Genomic DNA, 20,185 nt, shown 5'->3' with positions numbered 1-20,185 from the left:
ACAGAGACATGGCTTCAAAAGGACCAGGGCTGGGAACTGAATATTCAGGGGTATATGTCGTATCGGAAAGACAGACAGTTGGGCAGAGGGGGTAGGGTAGCTCTGTTGGTAAGGAATTATATTCACTCCCTTGCGAGGGGTGACATAGAATCAGGAGATGTAGTCAGTATGGATAGAACTGAGGAAATGTTACGCTAAAAGACCCTAATGGGAGTTATCAACAGGCCTTCAAACAGTAGCCTGGATATAGGGTGCAAGTTGAATCAAAGAGTTAAAATTGGCCTGTAGCAAAGGTAATGCTATGGTGGTTATGGGAGATTTCAACATGCAGGTAGACTGGGAAAATCAGGTTGGTACTGGACGCCAAGAAAGAGTGTTTGTGGAGTGCCTCCGAGATGGATTCTTAGAACAGCTTGTACTGGAGCCTACCGGGGAGAAAGCAATTCTGGATTTAGTGTTGTGTGATGACCTCAATTTGATAAGGGAACTCAAGGTAAAGGAGCCAATAGGAGGTAAAGTGACCATAATATGATAATTTTTAATCTACAATTTGAGAGGGAGAAGGGAAAATCGGAAGTGTCAGTATTACAGTTGAACAAAGGGAACTATGGAGGCATGAGGGAGGAGCTGGCGTAAGTTGACTGGGAAGAGACCCTAGCAGGGATGACAGTGGAACAACAATGGCAGGTATTCGTGGGAATAATACAGAGGGTGCAGGATCTGTTCATTCCAAAGAGGAAGAAAGATTCTAAGGGGAGTAAGAGATGACCGTGGCTGACAAGGGAAGTCAAGGACAGTATAAAAATAAAAGAGAAGTACAGTGCTCTCCATAATGTTTGGGACAAAGATTCATCATTCATTTATTTCCCTCTATACTCCACAATATGAGATTTGTAATAGAAAAAAAAATCACATTTGGTTGAAGTGCACTTGTCAAGATTTTAATAAAGGCCATTTTTTCACACTTTGGTTTCACCATGTAGAAATTACAGCTGTATTTATACATAGTCCCCCCATTTCGGCCGTCAATGTCTGTGCCGTACATGATGCCAAGTCAAACTATTCTCCTTTGCCCGCACATGGTCCATATCCCACCATTCCCTGAATATCAACATGCCTATCTAAACATCTCTTCAAAGTTATTGTATATGCTTCCATAACCACCCCCGACAGTGAGTTCCAGGCATCCACTACTCTACACACAATGTAGTATAAGACAATAACTGCAGATGCTGGTACAAATCAAAGGTATTTATTCACAAAATGCTGCAGTAACTCAGCAGGTCAGGCAGCATCTCAGGAGAGAAGGAATGGGTGACGTTTCGGGTCGAGACCCTTCTTCAGACTGATGTCAGGGGGGCGGGACAAAGGAAGGATATAGGTGGAGACAGGAAGATAGAGGGAGATCAGGGAAGGAGGAGGGGACGGGAGGGACAGAGGAACTATCTAAAGTGGGAGAAGTCGATGTTCATACCACTGGGCTGCAAGCTGCCCAGGCGAAATATGAGGTGCTGTTCCTCCAATTTCCGGTGGGCCTCACTATGGCACTGGAGGAGGCCCATGACAGAAAGGTCAGAATGGGAATGGGAGGGGGAGTTGAAGTGCTCGGCCACCGGGAGACCAGTTTGGCCAACGTGGTCCGAGCGCAGGTGTTGAGCGAAGCGATCGCCGAGCCTGCGCTTGGTTTCGCCGATGTAAATAAGTTGACATCTGGAGCAGCGGATGCAATAGATGAGGTTGGAGGACGTGCAGGTGAACCTCTGTCTCACCTGGAAAGACTCTACACACAATACTCCAAATGTAGCCTAATCATCAAATTTTATAAAACCGCAACATGACTTCCCGACTCTTATACTCAATGCCCCGACAGATGAAGGCAAGCATAACATACGCCTTCTTTACCACTACCTACTTGCGTTGCCACTTTCAGGGGAGCCATGAACTTGGACCTCAAGAACCTTCTTGTACATCAATGCTGTCAAGAGTCTTGCCGTTAACTGTATACTTTCCCCTTACATTCGACCTCCCAAAACGCAACGCCACTCACTTGTAATTGAGCAACTCACGCAATCAGTTCATACAGATGAACTTTTAACTATTTATTTTATTTAATGTATCATTAGTCTGCTCTACACAAAGAAATGGATGTGTAGTTCAATAAAAAAAGTCTGAAGTAAAAAGAAGCAGATTATTTAACAAGAGTGACAATCTCAACTGTCGGGGGATGTTAAATACCTCAGGTTTATATTTTTCAATGCATTTGTCTAAAATGTCAGATGCAACTATTTCAATAATAGAAATTCTATTAAAGAAGAAAAATGCATGACAATCCAGTCACCAGCTACCTCAATTTCCCTGTGACAGATAGACAAAGTAACGGTCGCCGAAAAGGCTTAATAACAGAAACAAATAATGAAGTTAAAACCATATCCGATCAAATATTCCTGAATCAGAGATTCATTGCAGTAATAGAGATGGAACCAAGATAAGTGCATTTGTGGCACAAAGCAGGAGAGTGAGGATTTCTCCAGCTCAATGCATAATTCATAGCCTCTGCTTGCAAACTGTGTAAAATGAAAATTTCACACCACAGCACGAGCAATGGAGCTGCTGAGAAGGCAAATGAAATCGTATTTTACTGTGCAAATTTTATTTCTTACTCTGCCCACATTTATACACAATCATTGACAAACGAAATGCATTGACAGGTCTCCTCCCACTGATACCACTTTGTTCACACTTATAAACAGATCGGGCAGAAAGATATAGACAATTTGTTTCTTTATATTTAAAAATAAGGATCAGAATTTTTTTTTCAATGCACAGTACCTGCGCTAGATTCATTCATGAAGGCACATACGCCTGTTTATTTCCCTTTGTATGATCACACAATCATCATGGCAACCATGTTTACCTAAATTATGCATTTGACTGTTAGTCCATTCATTTTGTTTTCAATGGTACTTTGTCACATGTATTGTACAGTGAATTGTATTGTATTGTATTGTATTGTATGTACATGTATTGTACAGTGAATTTTTTTTTTGCATTCAATTTAGTAAAAACCTTATTATACATAGTACACAACAATACTCAAGTATATGAGTGTACGAATAGGCAATACACAAGAGTCGCAACATGAATTATTAATCATGAATGGCCCATTTTTCTCATTAAATCCATTTTGTTCTGATTAGGACACATTTCGGCTGAGTTTTATGAAATATTTGCTTAAGGAATTGCAGTGTTCATCAACTGAGTTTTCCTAATCTGGACAACTCTTTCAATAAGGGCAATGGCCTCATTAAAGTTGAGGACATTGGTTCTGTATCCAACATGTCCTCTTGAACTGTATTTGGATTTTCACAATGTAATAATTTATTTTTAAGGGCATCCTTAACAAGAAGATCCCTTAATCATTCTGTCACAATACACATGTCTCTAAAATAGTCTACTCCTGGATAGGTTCTATAACATATTACTCTGAGAAATGTTTCCCGACACATTTTGCAGAATAAAACCATACATAATAATTGTAATTCCTTTCTTACATACTTTTGATATTTCTCTACTTACTAGTTGCCTTATTAGAGAAACATAGAAAATAGGTGCAGGAGGAGGCCATTTGGCCCTTCGAGCCAGCACTGCCATTCATTGTGATCATGGTTGATCATCCACAATCAGTAACCTGTGCCTGCCTTCTCCCCATATCCCTTCATTCCACTAGCCCCTAGAGCTCTATCTAACTCTCTGTATGTCGAAACAACTTAAGCGACTCTTTGTGGATTTTGCACATTCTCCTTGCGATGCATGGGGTTTCTCCGGGTGCTCTGGTTTCCTCCCACATCCCAAAGACGTGCAGGTTTGTAGGTTAATTGGACTCTGTAAATTGTTCTGATGTGCAGGGAGTGGATGTGAAAGAGGGATAACAGACTAGCGTGAACCAATGGTCAGCGTGGACTTGGTGGGCTGAAGGACCTGTTCCCACGCTGTATCTCTAAACTAAACAGGCCCCATAGACCACTCTCAACCACATCTTTGTTCTCCCTACTATACAAAATTCCTACCTAAACAGATTGCATCCGTTACATTGATCGGTCCACAGATACCGTCTTTGATTAACAAGCCGCCTCCTCCTCCTCCTCCTTTTTGCCTATTCTTATGGAACAACAATTAATTTGGAATATGGAGTTCCCAATCCCAGTCACCCAGCAACCACATCACTGTAATAGCTATTAAATCATGCTCATTTATTTCTATTTGTGCTGTCAACTCATCTATCTTGTTACAAATGCCTTGTGCATTCAGATAAGGAGCCTTAAGCTTTGACTTTTTACAATTGTTACTTTCTCTGCTTCCAATTTCTGCTGCGCATTTCTGCTTATATTTTCTGCCCTTCCTGTCAGCTTTGATTTTCATTCACCCCTCAACTTCTCTGTGCTATTGCCCTCTCGTTTCTTTTTGATTTATTAAACGTCCCCACTCTTGAAAAAGCAACCCCTCCCCCCCAAAATTAGTTCAAAGGCCTGTCTGTAAATCCCAGTGACGTGATTCATCAGAACACAGGTCCCATTGCGGTTCAAATAACTCCATCCCAGTGCCAGTCCCAGTGCCCCATGAATCAGAACCCATTTCTCTTACACTGTTTGAGCAACACATCTTATTTAGCCTCTGCCAAATTGCAATACATTATATAATTGCACGAGATCAAATACAACCAAAGCACTTTCCCACACAATAAAGTTTAACTTTTGCATACAAATATTTCAGCAGTGAAAATCTAAGAACTTGGGGATCACCCTGCATTGACATTTATCTCCAAGTGCACATTGGATCCGAAGATCTAGATTGAGACTTCCCAAACGAGAGATGCTCCTTCGATCTGGCAGAATGTCAGATTGGCCACAGCAACAAATTCAGGACATGTTTGGAACATATCCAAAGAACAGGAACATGGACCAGTACAGCACAGGAACATGAACCAGTACAGCACAGGAACATGGACCAGTACAGCACAGGAACATGGACCAGTACAGCACAGGAACCCACAGCACAGGAACATGGACCAGTACAGCGCAGGAACATGGACCAGTACAGCACAGGAACATGGACCAGTACAGCACAGGAACATGGACCAGTACAGCACAGGAACATGGACCAGTACAGCACAGGAACCCACAGCACAGGAACATGGACCAGTACAGCACAGGAACATGGACCAGTACAGCACAGGAACATGGACCAGTACAGCACAGGAACATGAACCAGTACAGCACAGGAACATGGACCAGTACAGCACAGGAACAGGTCCTTTGGTCTACAATGTTTCTGTCGATCATGATGCCAAGTTAAAAGGATCTCATCTGCCTGTACATAATCCATATCGCTCTATTCCCTGCACTTCTATGTGCCTATCAAAATGCCCCTTAAACATCACTGTTGTATCCACCTCCATTAACACCCCTGGCAATGCATTCCAGGCCCCCATCCTTGTGCAAAACAACTTGTCCAAGACAGCTCCATAAACTTTCCTCCTCTCACCTTTTAGCTATGCCCGCTAATGTTGGGCACTTCCACCCTGGGATAACGGTTCTAACAGTCTTCAATATCTATGGCTCATTTTTTTTGTGCACATATTATATATATTTTATATAACTATAATGAAAGTTTAAATTAAAACTTCTTTGCATTAATGATAAAGACATGGTGTAAACGTAGTCTTAGTGTAAATGTGTAGACATGTTTCACTTGACAGATGTTGCATGAATGTTTCCCCTGGTGGAAGTGAAGTAGTAGGGACTGCATTCTAATGACAAGGGTCAACAGGACTGAGAGGAGAGAAATATCACAGAAGGTATGAATTTTAGAAGTCCTCCGTTGCAGCAGGTCAAATAATTAGACTCAAGGCTCAAAAAGAATTTGAAATTATAGGGAAGCAAGGTTTATTGAGGTTTTGTTAAAATATAGAGCCAAGGGGTCATAGACCATTTGGGCAGCACAGTGGCGCAGCAGTAGAGTTGCTGCCTTACAACAATAGAGACCAAGGTTCGATCCTGACTACTTGTGCATGTCTGTGCGGAGTTTGTACGTTCGCCCCGTGACCTGCGTGGGTTTTCTCCGGTTCTCTCCCACACTCCAAAGTAGTACAGGTTTATAGGTTAATTGGCTTTGTATAATTGTAAATTGTCCCTAGTGTGTGTAAGAAAGTGTTAGTGTGTGGGATCGGCGCGGACTCGGTGGGCTGAAGGGCCTGTTTCCGCGCTGTATCTCTAAACTAAACTAGATCAGTTCTGCCACCTTATTAAATGGCAGCACAGGTTCTACAGGCTTACTTCCGTTTCTATTTCTTACATAAAAAAACAGAAAATATTGGAAACACTCGGGTCAGGCAGCATTTGCAGAAAGTAAAGGAAAATTAATATTTTAGGCTGGAGGCCCTTAATCAGATCCTAAGTGTTAACTCTGTTTCTCTTTCCACAGATGTTTCCTGACCTGCTGAAAGTTTCCGTACAAAAGTTTTCTTGTTTACCGAAAAAAATCAGAAGTTAATTTTAATCTCACTCTTGAGAAAATTAAAATTTAACAAGTTTTAATCAATGTAATTTACAAAAGAAAACATTGCAATTATAAAATGTCATCAGGTATTTAAAATGCAAGTGTGCAGCCAGCAAATAAATTAGAATATTAATAGGAACCTGAGGGGCAAATTATTCACAGAAAGAGTGGTGGGTGCATGGAACAAGTTGCCAGAAGAAGTAGTTGAGGCAGTTACTGTCACAACGTTTAAGAAACATTTAGACATGTACATGGATAGGACAGTTTACTGGGATATGGTCCCAATACAGGCAGATGGGACAAGTGTGAATGGGACATGTTAGTCGGTGTGGGCAAGCTGGGCTGAAGGGCCTGGTTTCACACTGTATAACAACAAAAGCTTTTTATTGTACCTCAGTGCACATGACAACAAATTAAACTGAACTGAACTCTATGAGAATGTTCCCGACCTGAAACATCACCTATCCATTTTGTCCACAGATGCTGCCTGACCTGCTGAGTCATTACAGCACTGTGTTTTAGTTGAATTCAATATTCTTCTGGAAAGTCACCCGAGATGCTGCCTGACCTGCTGAGTTACTCCAGCATTTTGTGAATAAATACCTTCGATGGGTAATAGTATTTTTGTTGCAGACACTGTAATTTTGTTACACGGCCAGCATTCCCTCCTATGTGGATCAGCAGATAACTTAGTAAAATTATACTGAATCGGATTCTAAGAGAAACAGAAATGGCCTGAAATATTTGCTTGTTTTCCCCCCACACTTGCTAAAAGTGGGATAACATGGAACTAGTGTGAACGGGTGATGGATAGTCGGCATGGACTCGGTGGACCAACGGGGCTGTTTCCATGCTGTGCCTCTATAAACGCTACAAAATGGAACCATGAAGGACAGGAAGACCCAGGCACATGGAACTCCACTAACCACAGGCCTTCCTCCAATTCTCCTTTCACCCTGACGTGGTAATTGTTTGTCATTCTGGCCTTCATCGTCAATGAAATTAAAACATATTCTCCTACATTGGTACCAACTGCTTCCACCATACAAGAAGAAAATTTCCCACCAAAGAGGAAGAATAATTGTCTTCTCAATTAACCAATGGTTGTTACCTTTCGCTTCGTGGTGCTGGCCACTTCAGAATCGCTCTCAGATTCGGAACTATCTTGCGATGAACTTTCCTCAGACTCACTAGTAGTCGCAGATTGTATGCTTTTCGACTTGGTTTGTCCATTTTCTGTGCGGCTACTTTCACTAATGATGAAAACATTGCAAAAACAAAATCAGTTAATATTGTTAACACGTTATCTTTTTCAAACTAAATATTCAATTTTATTTCAATTGCTGGGAACAAATATCTAGGCTTCTGAAACAAACTAATTCTGGCACTATATTTTTTTGTCCAGAATATACATTAACATGCAGTAATTGTAAAGAAAAGTAATAAACTATTCCACACGGTACTCACATGATGAAACCCTACTGTATTCGAAAAACAATTTGCTGATCAGAATGAGAATCAGAATATCAGCATCTCATATTTTGCTTGGACAGGCTACACCCCAGCGATATGAATATTGACTTCTCTAATCTCTTTTGATGTCTCGTTTTCGCACCTTACCCTTCCTTATCTCTGTGTCTCCCTCTCCCCTGACTCAGTCCGAATAAGGGTCTTGACCCACAACGTCACGCATTCCTTCTACCCAGAGATGTTGCCTGTCCCGCTGAGTTACTCCAGCATTTTGTATCTATCCTTTTTAAACGCTTGCACAAGACTAGCTGGTAAAAGTTCAAGACTTTAACCAGCAACCTGTTACCAGCTTCCAAGATTATGAATTGTTCTGAGAGGCATGAGTACTTGATTACTACCAGTTGTTGCAAAATAGTAATATCATGGCAAGTATAAGACAAAGGTATTCGGAACGGGAAATTAGGAAATATTCTTTAGACTTTACTTTAGAGATAGAGTGTGGAAGCAGGCCCTTTGGCCTACTGAGTCCGCGCAGACCAGCGATCACCCCGTACACTAGCACTATTCTACACGCCAGGGACAATTTATACTTTTAACAAAGTTAATTAACCTACAAACCTGTACATCTTTGGAATGTAGGAAAAAAAACCAGGACACCCGGGGAAAACCCCCGCGGTCACAAGGACAACATACAAATTCCCTACAGACATCACCCATAGTCAGGATTGAACCCGGGACTCTGGCGCTGTAAGACAACAACTCTACCGCTGCGCCACTGTGCCACACAAATGGAGGATGGGGAAAATTTCAAGAAATTTAATTGAGTGGAGGTTACAGAAAAGAACAGGAGAATGCCTTGTTGCAAAATGTGTGTGAATATCATTTCAGGTACAAAACCTCTCTAAAAACCAAATTTTTCCACCCTGAAACCAAACAAATGTGAGAGTAATTCCATGATGCCTTATCTATCGTATCAGTCACATTCAATATCTACAGTGCCCTCCATAATGTTTGGGACAAAAACCCATCATTTATTTATTTGCCTCTGTACTCAACAATTTGAGATTTGCTATATAAAAAAAAAATCACATGTGGTTAAAGTGCACATTGTCAGAATTTAATAAAGGCCATTTTTATACATTTTGGTTTCACCATGTAGAAATTAACGCAGTGTTTATATATAGTCCCCCCATTTCAGGGCACCATAATATTTGGGATACAGCAACGTCATGAAAGTGAAAGTAGTCATGTTTAGTATTTTGTTGCATATCCTTTGCATGCAATGATTGCTTGAAGTCTGTGATTCATGGACATCAACAGTTGCTGGGTGTCTTCTCTGATGATGCTCTGCCAGGCCTGTATTGCAGCTTATGCTTTTTTGGGGGCTAGTCCCCTTCAGTTTTCTCTTCAGCATACAAAAGGCATGCTCAATTGGGTTCAGATCGGATGATTGACTTGGCCACTCAAGAATTGACAATTTTTTAGCTTTGAAAACTCCTTTGTTGCTTTAGCAGTATGTTTGGGATCATTGTCTTGCTGTAGAATGAACCGCAGGCCAATGAGTTTTGAGGCATTTGTTTGAACTTGAGCAGATAGGATGTGTCTATACACTTCAGAATTCATTATGCTACTACCATCAGCAGTTGTATCATCAATGAAGATAAGTGAGCCAGTACCTTTAGCAGCCATACATGCCCAAGCCATAACACCCCCACCACAGTGTTTCACAGAAGAGGTGGTATGCTTTGGATCTTGGGCAGTTCCTTCTCTCCTCCATACTTTGAAGTTAATCTTCATCTCATCTGTCCACAAGACCTTATTCCAGGAATGTGGTTGCCCTTTTAAGTACTTCTTGGCAAACTGTATCCTGGCCATCCTATTTTTGCGGCTAACCAGTGGTTTGCATCTTGCAGTGTAGCCTCTGTATTTTCTGTTCACAATAAAAACTTTATTAGCCAAGTATGTTTTGCAACATACGAGGAACTTCATGAAGTCTTCTGTGGACAGTGGTCAATGGCAAATCCACACCTGAATCTTGAAGAGTGTTTCTGATCTGTCGGACAGGTGTTTGGGGATTTTTCTTTATTATAGAGAGAATTCTTCGGTCTTCTGCTGTGGAGGTCTTCCTTGGCCTGCCAGTCCCTTTGCGATTAGTAAGCTCACCAGTGCTCTCTTTCTTCTTAATGATGTTCCAAAAAGTTGATTTTGGTAAGCCTAAGGTTTAGCTGATATCTCTAACAGTTTTATTCTTGTTTCTCAGTCTCATAATGGCTCTTTTGACTATCATTGGCACAAGTTTGGTCCTCACGTTGATAAAGAACAATCAAAGTTTTCGAAGGTGATGGAAAGACTGGAGGAAAGACTAGGTGCTAAGAGCTCTCTTATACCTGCATTAAGGAGGCAATTAAACACACCTGAGCAATTACAAACACCCGTGAAGCCACGTGTCTCATACATTATGGTGTCGCAAACATAACCACCGCTGTAATTTCTACATGGTGAAACCAAAATGTATAAAAACAGCCTTTATTAAAATCTGACAATGTGCACTTTAACCACATGTGATTTTTTCTATTACAAATCGCAAATTGTGGAATACAGGGGCAAAAATAAATAAATGATGGGTCTTTGTCCCAAACATTATGGAGGGCACTGTTTAGTGTTGTGTTGAAGGACCTTTAATGGGTATGGGGGGCCAGAAGCAGCATTGTCATTTAGATATCAGAGTACATGGAAGCACATCTTGACTGATAGTGGACCAAAATTACACACCAATGTGAAAATATCCATTACATACAAACCACTGTGAATCCCATTAACTTCAGTTAGAAGCCCCCCCCCCCCCCCTCCCGAATTTAAAAAAAAAGTATAACTTTTCAAATTCAACTAAGTGGAAAATTGGCACATTTCCACCATCTCTCCTGATGATTAATAGTGTGGATCTTATCACAGATAATTTCCAGAGATAATCTAAAGAGTGGACTTTATTGGTAACAGTGTTTGCAAAGTTTTACAGAAATGAAAAGCCAGAATTAATTTAAACTGCAGATATCATTTGTTCCCGACAAGAAAAACAATATAAATCATTTTTTAAAATCATTAAGACCTGACTTAAATTAATAAAGTTATAATTAGGGCATTATGTTGTATTTGCTACGAGGTGGCAGGGCAAGCTGCCTTAATTACTGTCTATAATAGATGGAACAGAGTGCGTGCTATACCCCAATCAGTGCTGTCAGCTACAAAGAAAAAACCAAGGCAGCACATCACCAGCATCAGCGGCAATCAATGAATGAAAGGCCAATGATCTCTGCAATTTCCGACAAGCAAGAATGCAGCCTGTCAAGTAAGGTTCTTGATTTTCAAATTAGTAGTACGCATGTACCACTTAATATCTGAAACTGACATAATAAATGCCTTCAGGAAAAAAAACTCTGCTAGTTACATGATTAAAGCAATAGTACAATACAATACAATATATCTTTATTGCCATTGTACAGGGGTACAACGAGACTGGGAATGCGACTTCCACATGATGCAATAAATTAATGAGCTAATCAGTATAAATTTAGATAACCCAATGAAACAAATTTCATTAGTTAAGTCTGCCAAATTGTCTTGCACTTAAAGCACACAACCTTGCAATGAGCTGAACCCCGGTCCCTGTTTCAGGAAAGTAAAACACAATGCTGAGTAACTCAGCGTGTCAGGCAGCATCTGTGGAGGGAATGGATAGATTACATTTTGGGTCTGGATCCCTTTTCAGACTCTTACTGTATTTGACTGTACTCATTTGACTGTATTTGACATATTTTAGTCATGTCACAACGCAAAGTATTCTGCATCAGACTGGGCACACTCTTCAAATTTAGTGGAGATTTGAAACAAGCTGGAAGAAGAATGCAAAGCTTTCAAAAATTGAAGGTGCAGAGGTAGAGTTGCTGCCTTACAGGCCAGAGACCCAGGTTCGATTCCGACAATGGATGCTGCCTGTACGGAGTTTGTACGTTCTCCCTCGGACCACGTGTGCTTTGCTCAGGTTCTCCGGTTTCCTCCCACACACGAAAGACGTAGATTAATTTGGCTTCTGCAAATTCTAAATTATCGCAAATGTGTAGAATAATGTTACTGTACTTGGATTGCTGGTCAGTGCGGACTCAGTGGGCCGAAGGGCCTGTATCCGCGCTATATCCCTAAACTAAACCAAATCTGGCTCCTCAGTTACCAGTTTAATCTGCCCTCCCTCTGGGGAAGTTATTAGAGATATCAATTTAATTAGCATTACATCCTGACACATTATCGCAATAACAACATAGTGGCACGATAGGTGCTGGGTAAATACCCCTAAATACGGCAATCAAGTTTGTACGTTCTCCCTATGACTTGCGTGGGTTTTCTCCAGGAGCTCTAGTTTTCTCCTACAATCCAAAGACGTGCAAGTTTGTAAGCTAATTGGCTTGGTATAATTGTAAATTGTCGTTGTGCGTAGGATAGTGTCAGTGTATGGAGTGATCAAAGGTCAAGGTGGGGACTCGTTGGGCCGAAGGGCCTGTTTCCGCACTATATCTCTAAACTAAACAATTCTGGGATGCTGGATTTTACCTTCCTTCACACTTCTTCTCTTTTTCTGATTCACTGTCACTTGAATCTTCACTTGAACTTTCACTGCTCTCTTCACTCTTGCTGCCAGATTCACTCTCGTTACCAGATGCACTTGCTGGAAATTGAATGTTAAAGAAGTTTAAGACCGTTTTATTTCTGACACTTCAAAATTCAGGCCAAGTTCACCAGTAATACTAAACCACTTCTTATCCATCCAGACACAAATGAGGTAAGGTTTTTTTTTTATTCACAAAATGCTGGAGTAACTCAGCAGGTCAGGCAGCATCTCGGGAGAGAAGGAATGGGCGACGTTTCGGGTCGAGACCCTTCTTCAGTCTGAAGAAGGGTCTCGACTCGAAACGTCGCCCATTCCATCTCTCCCGAGATGCTGCCTGACCCGCTGAGTTACTCCAGCATTTTGTGAATAAATACCTTCGATTTGTAAACCAGCATCTGCAGTTATTTTCTTATACTTAAGGTTTTTTTTTAGATCTATTAATAGCTCAGATATTCCAAAACCACTCGAACATAAATACTAATGAAGATTAAAAATAAGCATTAGATCCTGTTGCAATATTGGAACAAATATGAATAGGATCACTAGTGTACAATTGTTTGCATTTGAACTCCTTTTGTGTAGAATAGCTGAAACAGAACAACTTACTTACAAAAAGGCTTACCTCATAATTGTAGTAAGGAATAATAAGTCAATATGCACCTCCTAACATGATACGTAGTTTATTGGACTAAGATAATACATCATTTCAATCTCAAGGTTTATTTTTTAATTTACATGCTGCTTTTATGTATTTGTTATATGTTTAGATCTACTCTGGAATCAAGAAACAGAAGACATAGGTTTAAGGTGAGAGGTGCCTGAGGAAGTGCCTTTTTCCACTCAGGTGGTGGTGGGTATATGGAACGAGCTGACAGAGGTAGTTGAGGCAGGTACAATAACATCATTTAAAAGACACAGACAGGCACGTAAAAATTAGAGGGATATGGGCAAAACAGAGGCAAATGGGACTCGTTTAGATGTGGCATCTTAGTCAGCATAGACATGATGGATTGGCAGGCCTGTTTCTCTGCGTTATGACTGTGTAACTCAAGCACTAATAAAAAAAAAGTATAATGAAAGCTGTTCAACACCAAACACAGATCTCACTTGATTTCTAAAACAAAATCAGAAATGTAAATGAAACCATTTACAAACAGACGATTTCAACGTTGGAATGACAATGTTCATGTTCCATGAACAAGACATAAGACACATATCAAACGCCAAATAACATGTCAGGTAGAGTAAGCTCATGACAATCTCTCCCAGCAATCACTCACCCTCGCTGGATTCTTCCTGCTCCTCAGAATCAGAGTAAAACTTCTCAGCTGAAGTGGCTTTCTTTGCTTTTAGTTTACCTACTGGTATTACCACTTCCGTAATCTGTGAATGAACATAAACGTAGATCAGATACTTTGTCCAGTAAGTATCGGAACAAATGAGAAACTCAAAAATGTCTACATTTAGAACTGAACTGTTTTATCGTAAAGTAAGAAAATAACTGCAGATGCTGGTACAAATCAAAGGTATTTATTCACAAAATGCTGGAGTAACTCAGCAGGTCAGGCAGCATCTCAGGAGACAAGGAATGGGTGATGTTTCGGGTCGAGACCCTTCTTCAGACTGATGTCAGGGGGGCGGGACAAAGGAAGGATATAGGTGGAGACAGGAATATAGAGGGAGAACTGGGAAGGGGGACATTGACTTCTCCAACAGCACCTCATATTTCGCTTGGGCACTTGCAGCCCAGCGGTCTGAACATTGACTTCTCCAACTTTAGATAGTTCCTCTGTCCCTCTCTTCCCCTCCCCCTTCCCAGTTCTCCCTCTATCTTTCAGTGTTTCAGTGAATGGAATTTTAAAAGTAAATAGCCTACATTTAAATGATGGCTGCCTGACTTTATTTAAGAAGTGTTGGGAGAACAAGATTTTTTCGTTTCTTGTCACGTGTACCGAGGTACAGTGAAAAGCTTTTGTTGCACGCCAACGAGTCAGCAGAAAGACAATGCATGATTACAATCGAGCCATTTACAGTGTATAGATACATGATAAGGGAATAACGTTTAGTGCAAGGTAACAGCAGTAAAGTCCGATCAAAGATAGTCCGAGGGTAGTCCAAAGATAGTCCACAAAGATTGTGGCCAGGATGGAAAATATACGGATCAAATGGGTTTCCTCCAGACTACTGAAGGGTATGGCTTGGAAATCATTCGTCATTTGTATTTTTGACGTTTAGCAGCAGTGTTTATGAACAGTTACACAGAAATAATTTCATTCATAATCCCTAAGAAATTAAAAACAAAGATAAAACTATTGCAAAATATTTAATATTAGAAAATATACCCAGAAATGTAATCCTGTTAACATTAATGTTTTAATATTTATGGATATAACAATAATTTTTAGGTTTTTTCAAATAGTACTACGTATAAAGACATTTTAGTTTGGTAACTTTTCCATCTCAAGTAACCGTTAGAATTTGCTGTTTCTTCTGCATCAGTTCTCTGTTCTGTCGGCTTTTAGATGGGTGTTGAGAAGGTTTACCAGAATGCTGCCTGAATTAGAGGCTTTCAGCCACAGGGACAGTTTAGATGTATTGTTTTCTCTGGAATGTCGGAGGTTGAGGGATGACTTGATAGAAGTATATAAAATTATGAGAGGCATAGATAGGGTAGACAATAGACAATAGGTGCAGGAGTAGGCCATTCGGCCCTTCGAGCCAGCACCGCCATTCAATGTGATCATGGCTGATCATTCTCAATCAGTACCCCGTTCCTGCTTTCTCCCCATACCCCCTGACTCCGCTATCCTTAAGAGCTCTATCTAGCTCTCTTGAATGTATTCAATTGGCCTCCACTGCCCTCTGAGGCAGAGAATTCCACAGATTCACAACTCTCTGACTAAAAAAGTTTTTCCTCATCTCTGTTCTAAATGGCCTACCCCTTATTCTTAAACTGTGGCCCCTGGTTCTGGACTCCTCCAACATTGGGAACATGTTTCCTGCCTTCAGACAGTCAGAACCTTATTCCCCAGGGTGGAAATGACCAACACTATTGGCATAGCTATAAGGCGAGAAGGGGAAAGTTTAAAGGAGATGTGCAGGGGAGGTTTTTTTTTTAAACAGAGGGTGCTGGGGGCCTGGAATGTAATGCCCTGATGGATGGCAGATACGATGGCGGCATTTAGATAGGCACATGGAAGTGCAGGGTATAGAGAGATACGGATCATGTACAGGCAGATGATCAGATTAACTTGGCATCATGCTCGACACAAACATTGTGGGCCTGTGCTCCACTGTCAAAGTGAAGCCACATGCAAATTGAAGGAAGAGCACCTCATATTTCGCTTAGGCAGCTTACACCCCAGCAGTATGAATGTTGTTTCCACTAATTTCAAGTAACCCTTGCATTCCCTCCCCCCTCCCCACCCTAGTCGTCCTACTAGTTCCACTGTTCGCATCCCTGTGACCCTTCGTTACCACCTCTTCTCCAGCAATGGGCCATTATGGGCTCCACCCTTTCTTGGTCATCTATTGCTGGCCCCGATTTGTTCTGACTTTTCCCTACTTCCAGTTCCCTCCCCCCATCCGCTTTCAGTCTGAAGAAGGATTCCGACCCAAAACGTCACCCATCCTTTTTCTCCAGAGATGCTGCTTGACCCACTGTGGTACTCCAGCACTTTGTGTCCGTCTTCGGTATAAACCAGCATCTGCAGTTCCTTCCTACACTGTACTGTCCTATGTTCTCCTATTTACATAACTTAGCCAGGACATTAACAATCAGTAAAATAAAAATGTCATACCTGCTGAATAACTTCCACATTTCGGACAGAAGGGTCCGGGGCTGTCTGTGGCCAATCTGGAAGCTCCAGATACCCATTTGCTTTCGTATTCAGCGAGTGAGATAACGTGCTCAATTGGAAACGATCTCTATCTGTTGAATAAGAATAAAAAGAGAAAAATAATAACATGGGCTTTATGTCAGAGCCATAATCAGCACTAGTGATAATTGGTACTGCATTATCTCAAATGTCATAGTATAAATAAAAAGGGGAGATGATTCTTCATAGGTCAGAAAAATGATTTCAGACCATAGATTACAATAATCTCACCTATAATGGTCAATAAAAAAGCTAATCATTCAGTGTGTTTGGAGGTGTTGCTGTGAAATGCAGCTCCTCTAAAAATTACTTTACTGTGAATATTAAGAATGACAGCGCAGTTAAACAATCCGCATACATGTCTTGGTACAAAACTCGCGCAGAATGTTAATACTATTTTGCTGCCAACCAAACTGCTTATCGCTTTCCTAGTAAGCTTAAAAGTTAACTGCAAAATAAACACATTTATTAATAGCAATATGCTCCGTTATAATAAACTAAACTATAAAAGTACACATGTAAAATTCAAGAACCTAAAGTTAATATTTAAAACAAAAAGTAGGCTTCAGTACACAACAGGGGTAACTTTGTAATCTTAAAGTGTTAACATTATTAATGTTATCTACATCTTGCAGCTTACACAAATGGGCTGCTTCATTTGCTGACAAGTTGCAAATGGAATTGAATATCCTGCAATCATCAGCAAATATTCCCACCTCCGAAGATGGATGGAAGGAAGGTATTTGATGAAACAGTTAAAGATTGGCCGAGGACATTGCCCTGACGAATTCATGTGGTGATATTTCGGGGTAGGATGATTGATTTCCAACAAACAACATCTTTCTTTTTGCAACACATGATCAGAACCATTAGAGTGTTTCCCACTTGACACCCAATGCCTTTAATTTTACCAGGCTTCATACTTGGGACGATGCTGCCCTGCCGCCCGCCAAAGGCAGTTACTCCCACCTCACCTCAGGAATTTAGCGGTTTAGACTAGGATTATGACATTTCTGGAGCAGAGTGATTCTGGTCCATCAGTAAGCAAGATATCGATGAAGAAGTGCTGCTTGAAAGCACTGTCGAAGACACCTTATGCCACTTTGCTCTTGAATGAGTGTAGACTGATAGGGCAGTAACTAGAATTGGATTTGCCCTTGTGAGCAGAACATACACAGCATTGTGACTGTGATGAACCAGACGTACAACTAGCCCTTAAGCACAAGTCTTCAGTACACCAGCTGGGATGTGGTCTGACTCTAGTCAGGGTCATGCAGGACGGAAACAGGCCCTTCTGCCCAATTTGTTCATGCGACCAAGATGTTCCCTCCAAGCCGGTACAATTTGCCTGCCGCCTGGCCCATACCTCTATAAGCCTTTCCAACCCATGTAACTGTCCAAATGTCTTGGAGAGGTTGTTTTTGTATCTGAATGAATTACTTAATCTGGTAGCTCGTTCCAATTACCCACCACCCTCTGTGTGGAAAAAGTTGCCCCTTAGATTTCTATTGACTCATTCCCTTCTCATCTTAAAGCTATGTCCTCTATTTCTTGATTGCTGTACCATGGTAAAAATGCACTCTGCATTCACCCTATTCCCCTCATGATTTTCTACACCTTTATAAGTCTTCACCATCCAGTGCTCCCAGGGGTGTTTCTTATACCAGAAGCAAGTGCATGCAATACTGATGTCTGTCTCAAAACTAGACAGGTGAATTTGAAGGCTTAGAAATACAGTTTTGACTATCTTGACAAAAATGTGCCTGTCCAACATATTGAATCGGAACACGAGTTCATCGAGACAGTAGTCATTGTCCTGGGGAAAAAAAGACAATGCGCTGGAGTAACTCAGCGGGTCAGGCAGCATCCCTAGAGAACATGGATAGGTGATATTTCGGATCGGGGCAATAGCAGTGAGAGCACAATCACCAACAGCTTCTCAAATATGTGAAAACTGTGTGTTAAATAAAGAATTAAATAAATACCTTGGAGTTAATATCTCTCATTTTTAAATGTAGCAAATAATGGCATGGAATGTGTTGCAGCTTTCCTGCCATCTTTGGTTGAAATCATTGGTCTGGATGATTTCTAGTGAAATCATTAGAAATTAAAACAAGAGACACTTGTTAGCACTGTTTTTTGTGCTTATTTTCTGGAATTATTTTGTTGTGGTTTTCAATGAAAATATTCCAGAACTATAAATCTTAGTTTCTACCATTGATTCGAAAGGAGGAAATGTTGTATGGTAAATTAACACTGTTCGCTGCCACATGTATGCCTGTCTTGCAACTCTGTTGGAGTCAGAAATTATAACCATCTCAATGGAAGTATATCTGTGGCGCTCTGGAAATTGTTGTTAATTAGAGAGCTTTGATAGAGAGGGGTGGGGGCAAAGTGCAACAGAAATCGATAGAAACACATGTCTGGATCCTAACATTTGACTGCCATCCTAATATGACTTTTTCATTCTGACTGCAGACACCCAGATTCACAATATAGCAGTGTCCTTCTGCTTCATTGAGAAAGACTAATTAGCTCCTCCGTGATTATCAGGCCTCGTTGGACAGTTTAAAATAATTCTTTCAGATTACAGAAGGATTGCGGAGGAAAGTAACGATGTGCCTTCGTGACAAAAGGAAAAGCAATGATTTAATTAACTCCTACTTTTTGCCTCACAGGGGACCTTAATGGAACGCAAGCAAGCCCAGGACAACATTTTCCATGGATGTCGACAGAAGGATAAGATGGAAAAATGTTCTGAACGCATACAAGAGATTAAAGATCATTAGAAATTTACATTGCACAATGTTTTTAGTTAAATATACCATCAAGGAAGTTTATAACAACATTGCAAACGTCCATTAATAAATTTGTTTATAATGTAGTCAGTTGATAAATATAATTTTATGATACTATAAAAATATCTTTTTTTGAATATAGGATGTGATTTTGTCAAGCATCTCAAATCAATTACAGTGTTGTCTGATCTTTATACTAATAATTCCAATATACGTGACATTGTAACTGCTGCTAAGTACAAAATAAGCTATAACTACAACAAAATAGCTCCTACGATCATCTAGACATTAGAGGAAGTCAAATAGCCTGCCAACATGCACTCGAGTGAAAAACATCAACTGTTTTGGATTTCGTAGCATTCACAGTTGGAATATACAATCGTAGGCATACTATCCCCTAATGCTGGGATAGCAATTATACTCGTCAATCCTCATGGACAAAGCCAGAGTTTGAAATGCAATGACTTTTTTTTTTAAAGTACCTTTAAATGGAGATTCGAGGACTGGTGCTGGCTTTTGGACAAGGAATATTTTCTTGGCATATTTGCTTAAAGCTCCACTCTTCTCATTTGGAACTATCAGCTGCTTGATAAATCTTGTACGATCTCTAATGTCATAGTTCTGATCATACTTGGCTACATTTAATATGTACTGCATAAGCAATTTTGTCTGTTGGCAAAACAAAACAAGAAAATAATATATGTTATTTACGATTATTGATAACACTGAATAAACATATTCAGAGCTGTAATAAGAATGAATGGTCATGGCCGACAAATGTGGCTCCATTGGGAATACACATTCCGAGGTAGCAAATGAAATTT

The 20,185-nt window shown here is 40.5% G+C and overlaps 1 protein-coding gene across 1 annotated transcript in view; it reads right to left on the bottom strand.

The window, feature by feature from the left end:
* ap3b1a (adaptor related protein complex 3 subunit beta 1a) overlaps positions 1 to 20,185 on the bottom strand; it is a 229,608-nt gene that overhangs the window by 112,118 nt on the left and 97,305 nt on the right. Inside the window, exons 16-20 of the mRNA XM_078396753.1 lie at positions 19,844 to 20,030; positions 16,486 to 16,616; positions 13,966 to 14,068; positions 12,628 to 12,742; positions 7,667 to 7,808 (exon numbers count right to left, since the gene is read on the bottom strand). Of these exons, the coding sequence (XP_078252879.1) occupies positions 7,667 to 7,808; positions 12,628 to 12,742; positions 13,966 to 14,068; positions 16,486 to 16,616; positions 19,844 to 20,030 (678 nt within the window). The remainder of the gene's footprint in view (positions 1 to 7,666; positions 7,809 to 12,627; positions 12,743 to 13,965; positions 14,069 to 16,485; positions 16,617 to 19,843; positions 20,031 to 20,185) is intronic.

Source organism: Rhinoraja longicauda, chromosome 3 (assembly GCF_053455715.1).
Source record: "Rhinoraja longicauda isolate Sanriku21f chromosome 3, sRhiLon1.1, whole genome shotgun sequence".
NCBI lineage: Eukaryota > Metazoa > Chordata > Chondrichthyes > Rajiformes > Arhynchobatidae > Rhinoraja > Rhinoraja longicauda.
The sequence above is the reverse complement of the archived record's forward strand: the minus strand, read 5'-3'. Positions and strand labels throughout refer to the sequence as shown.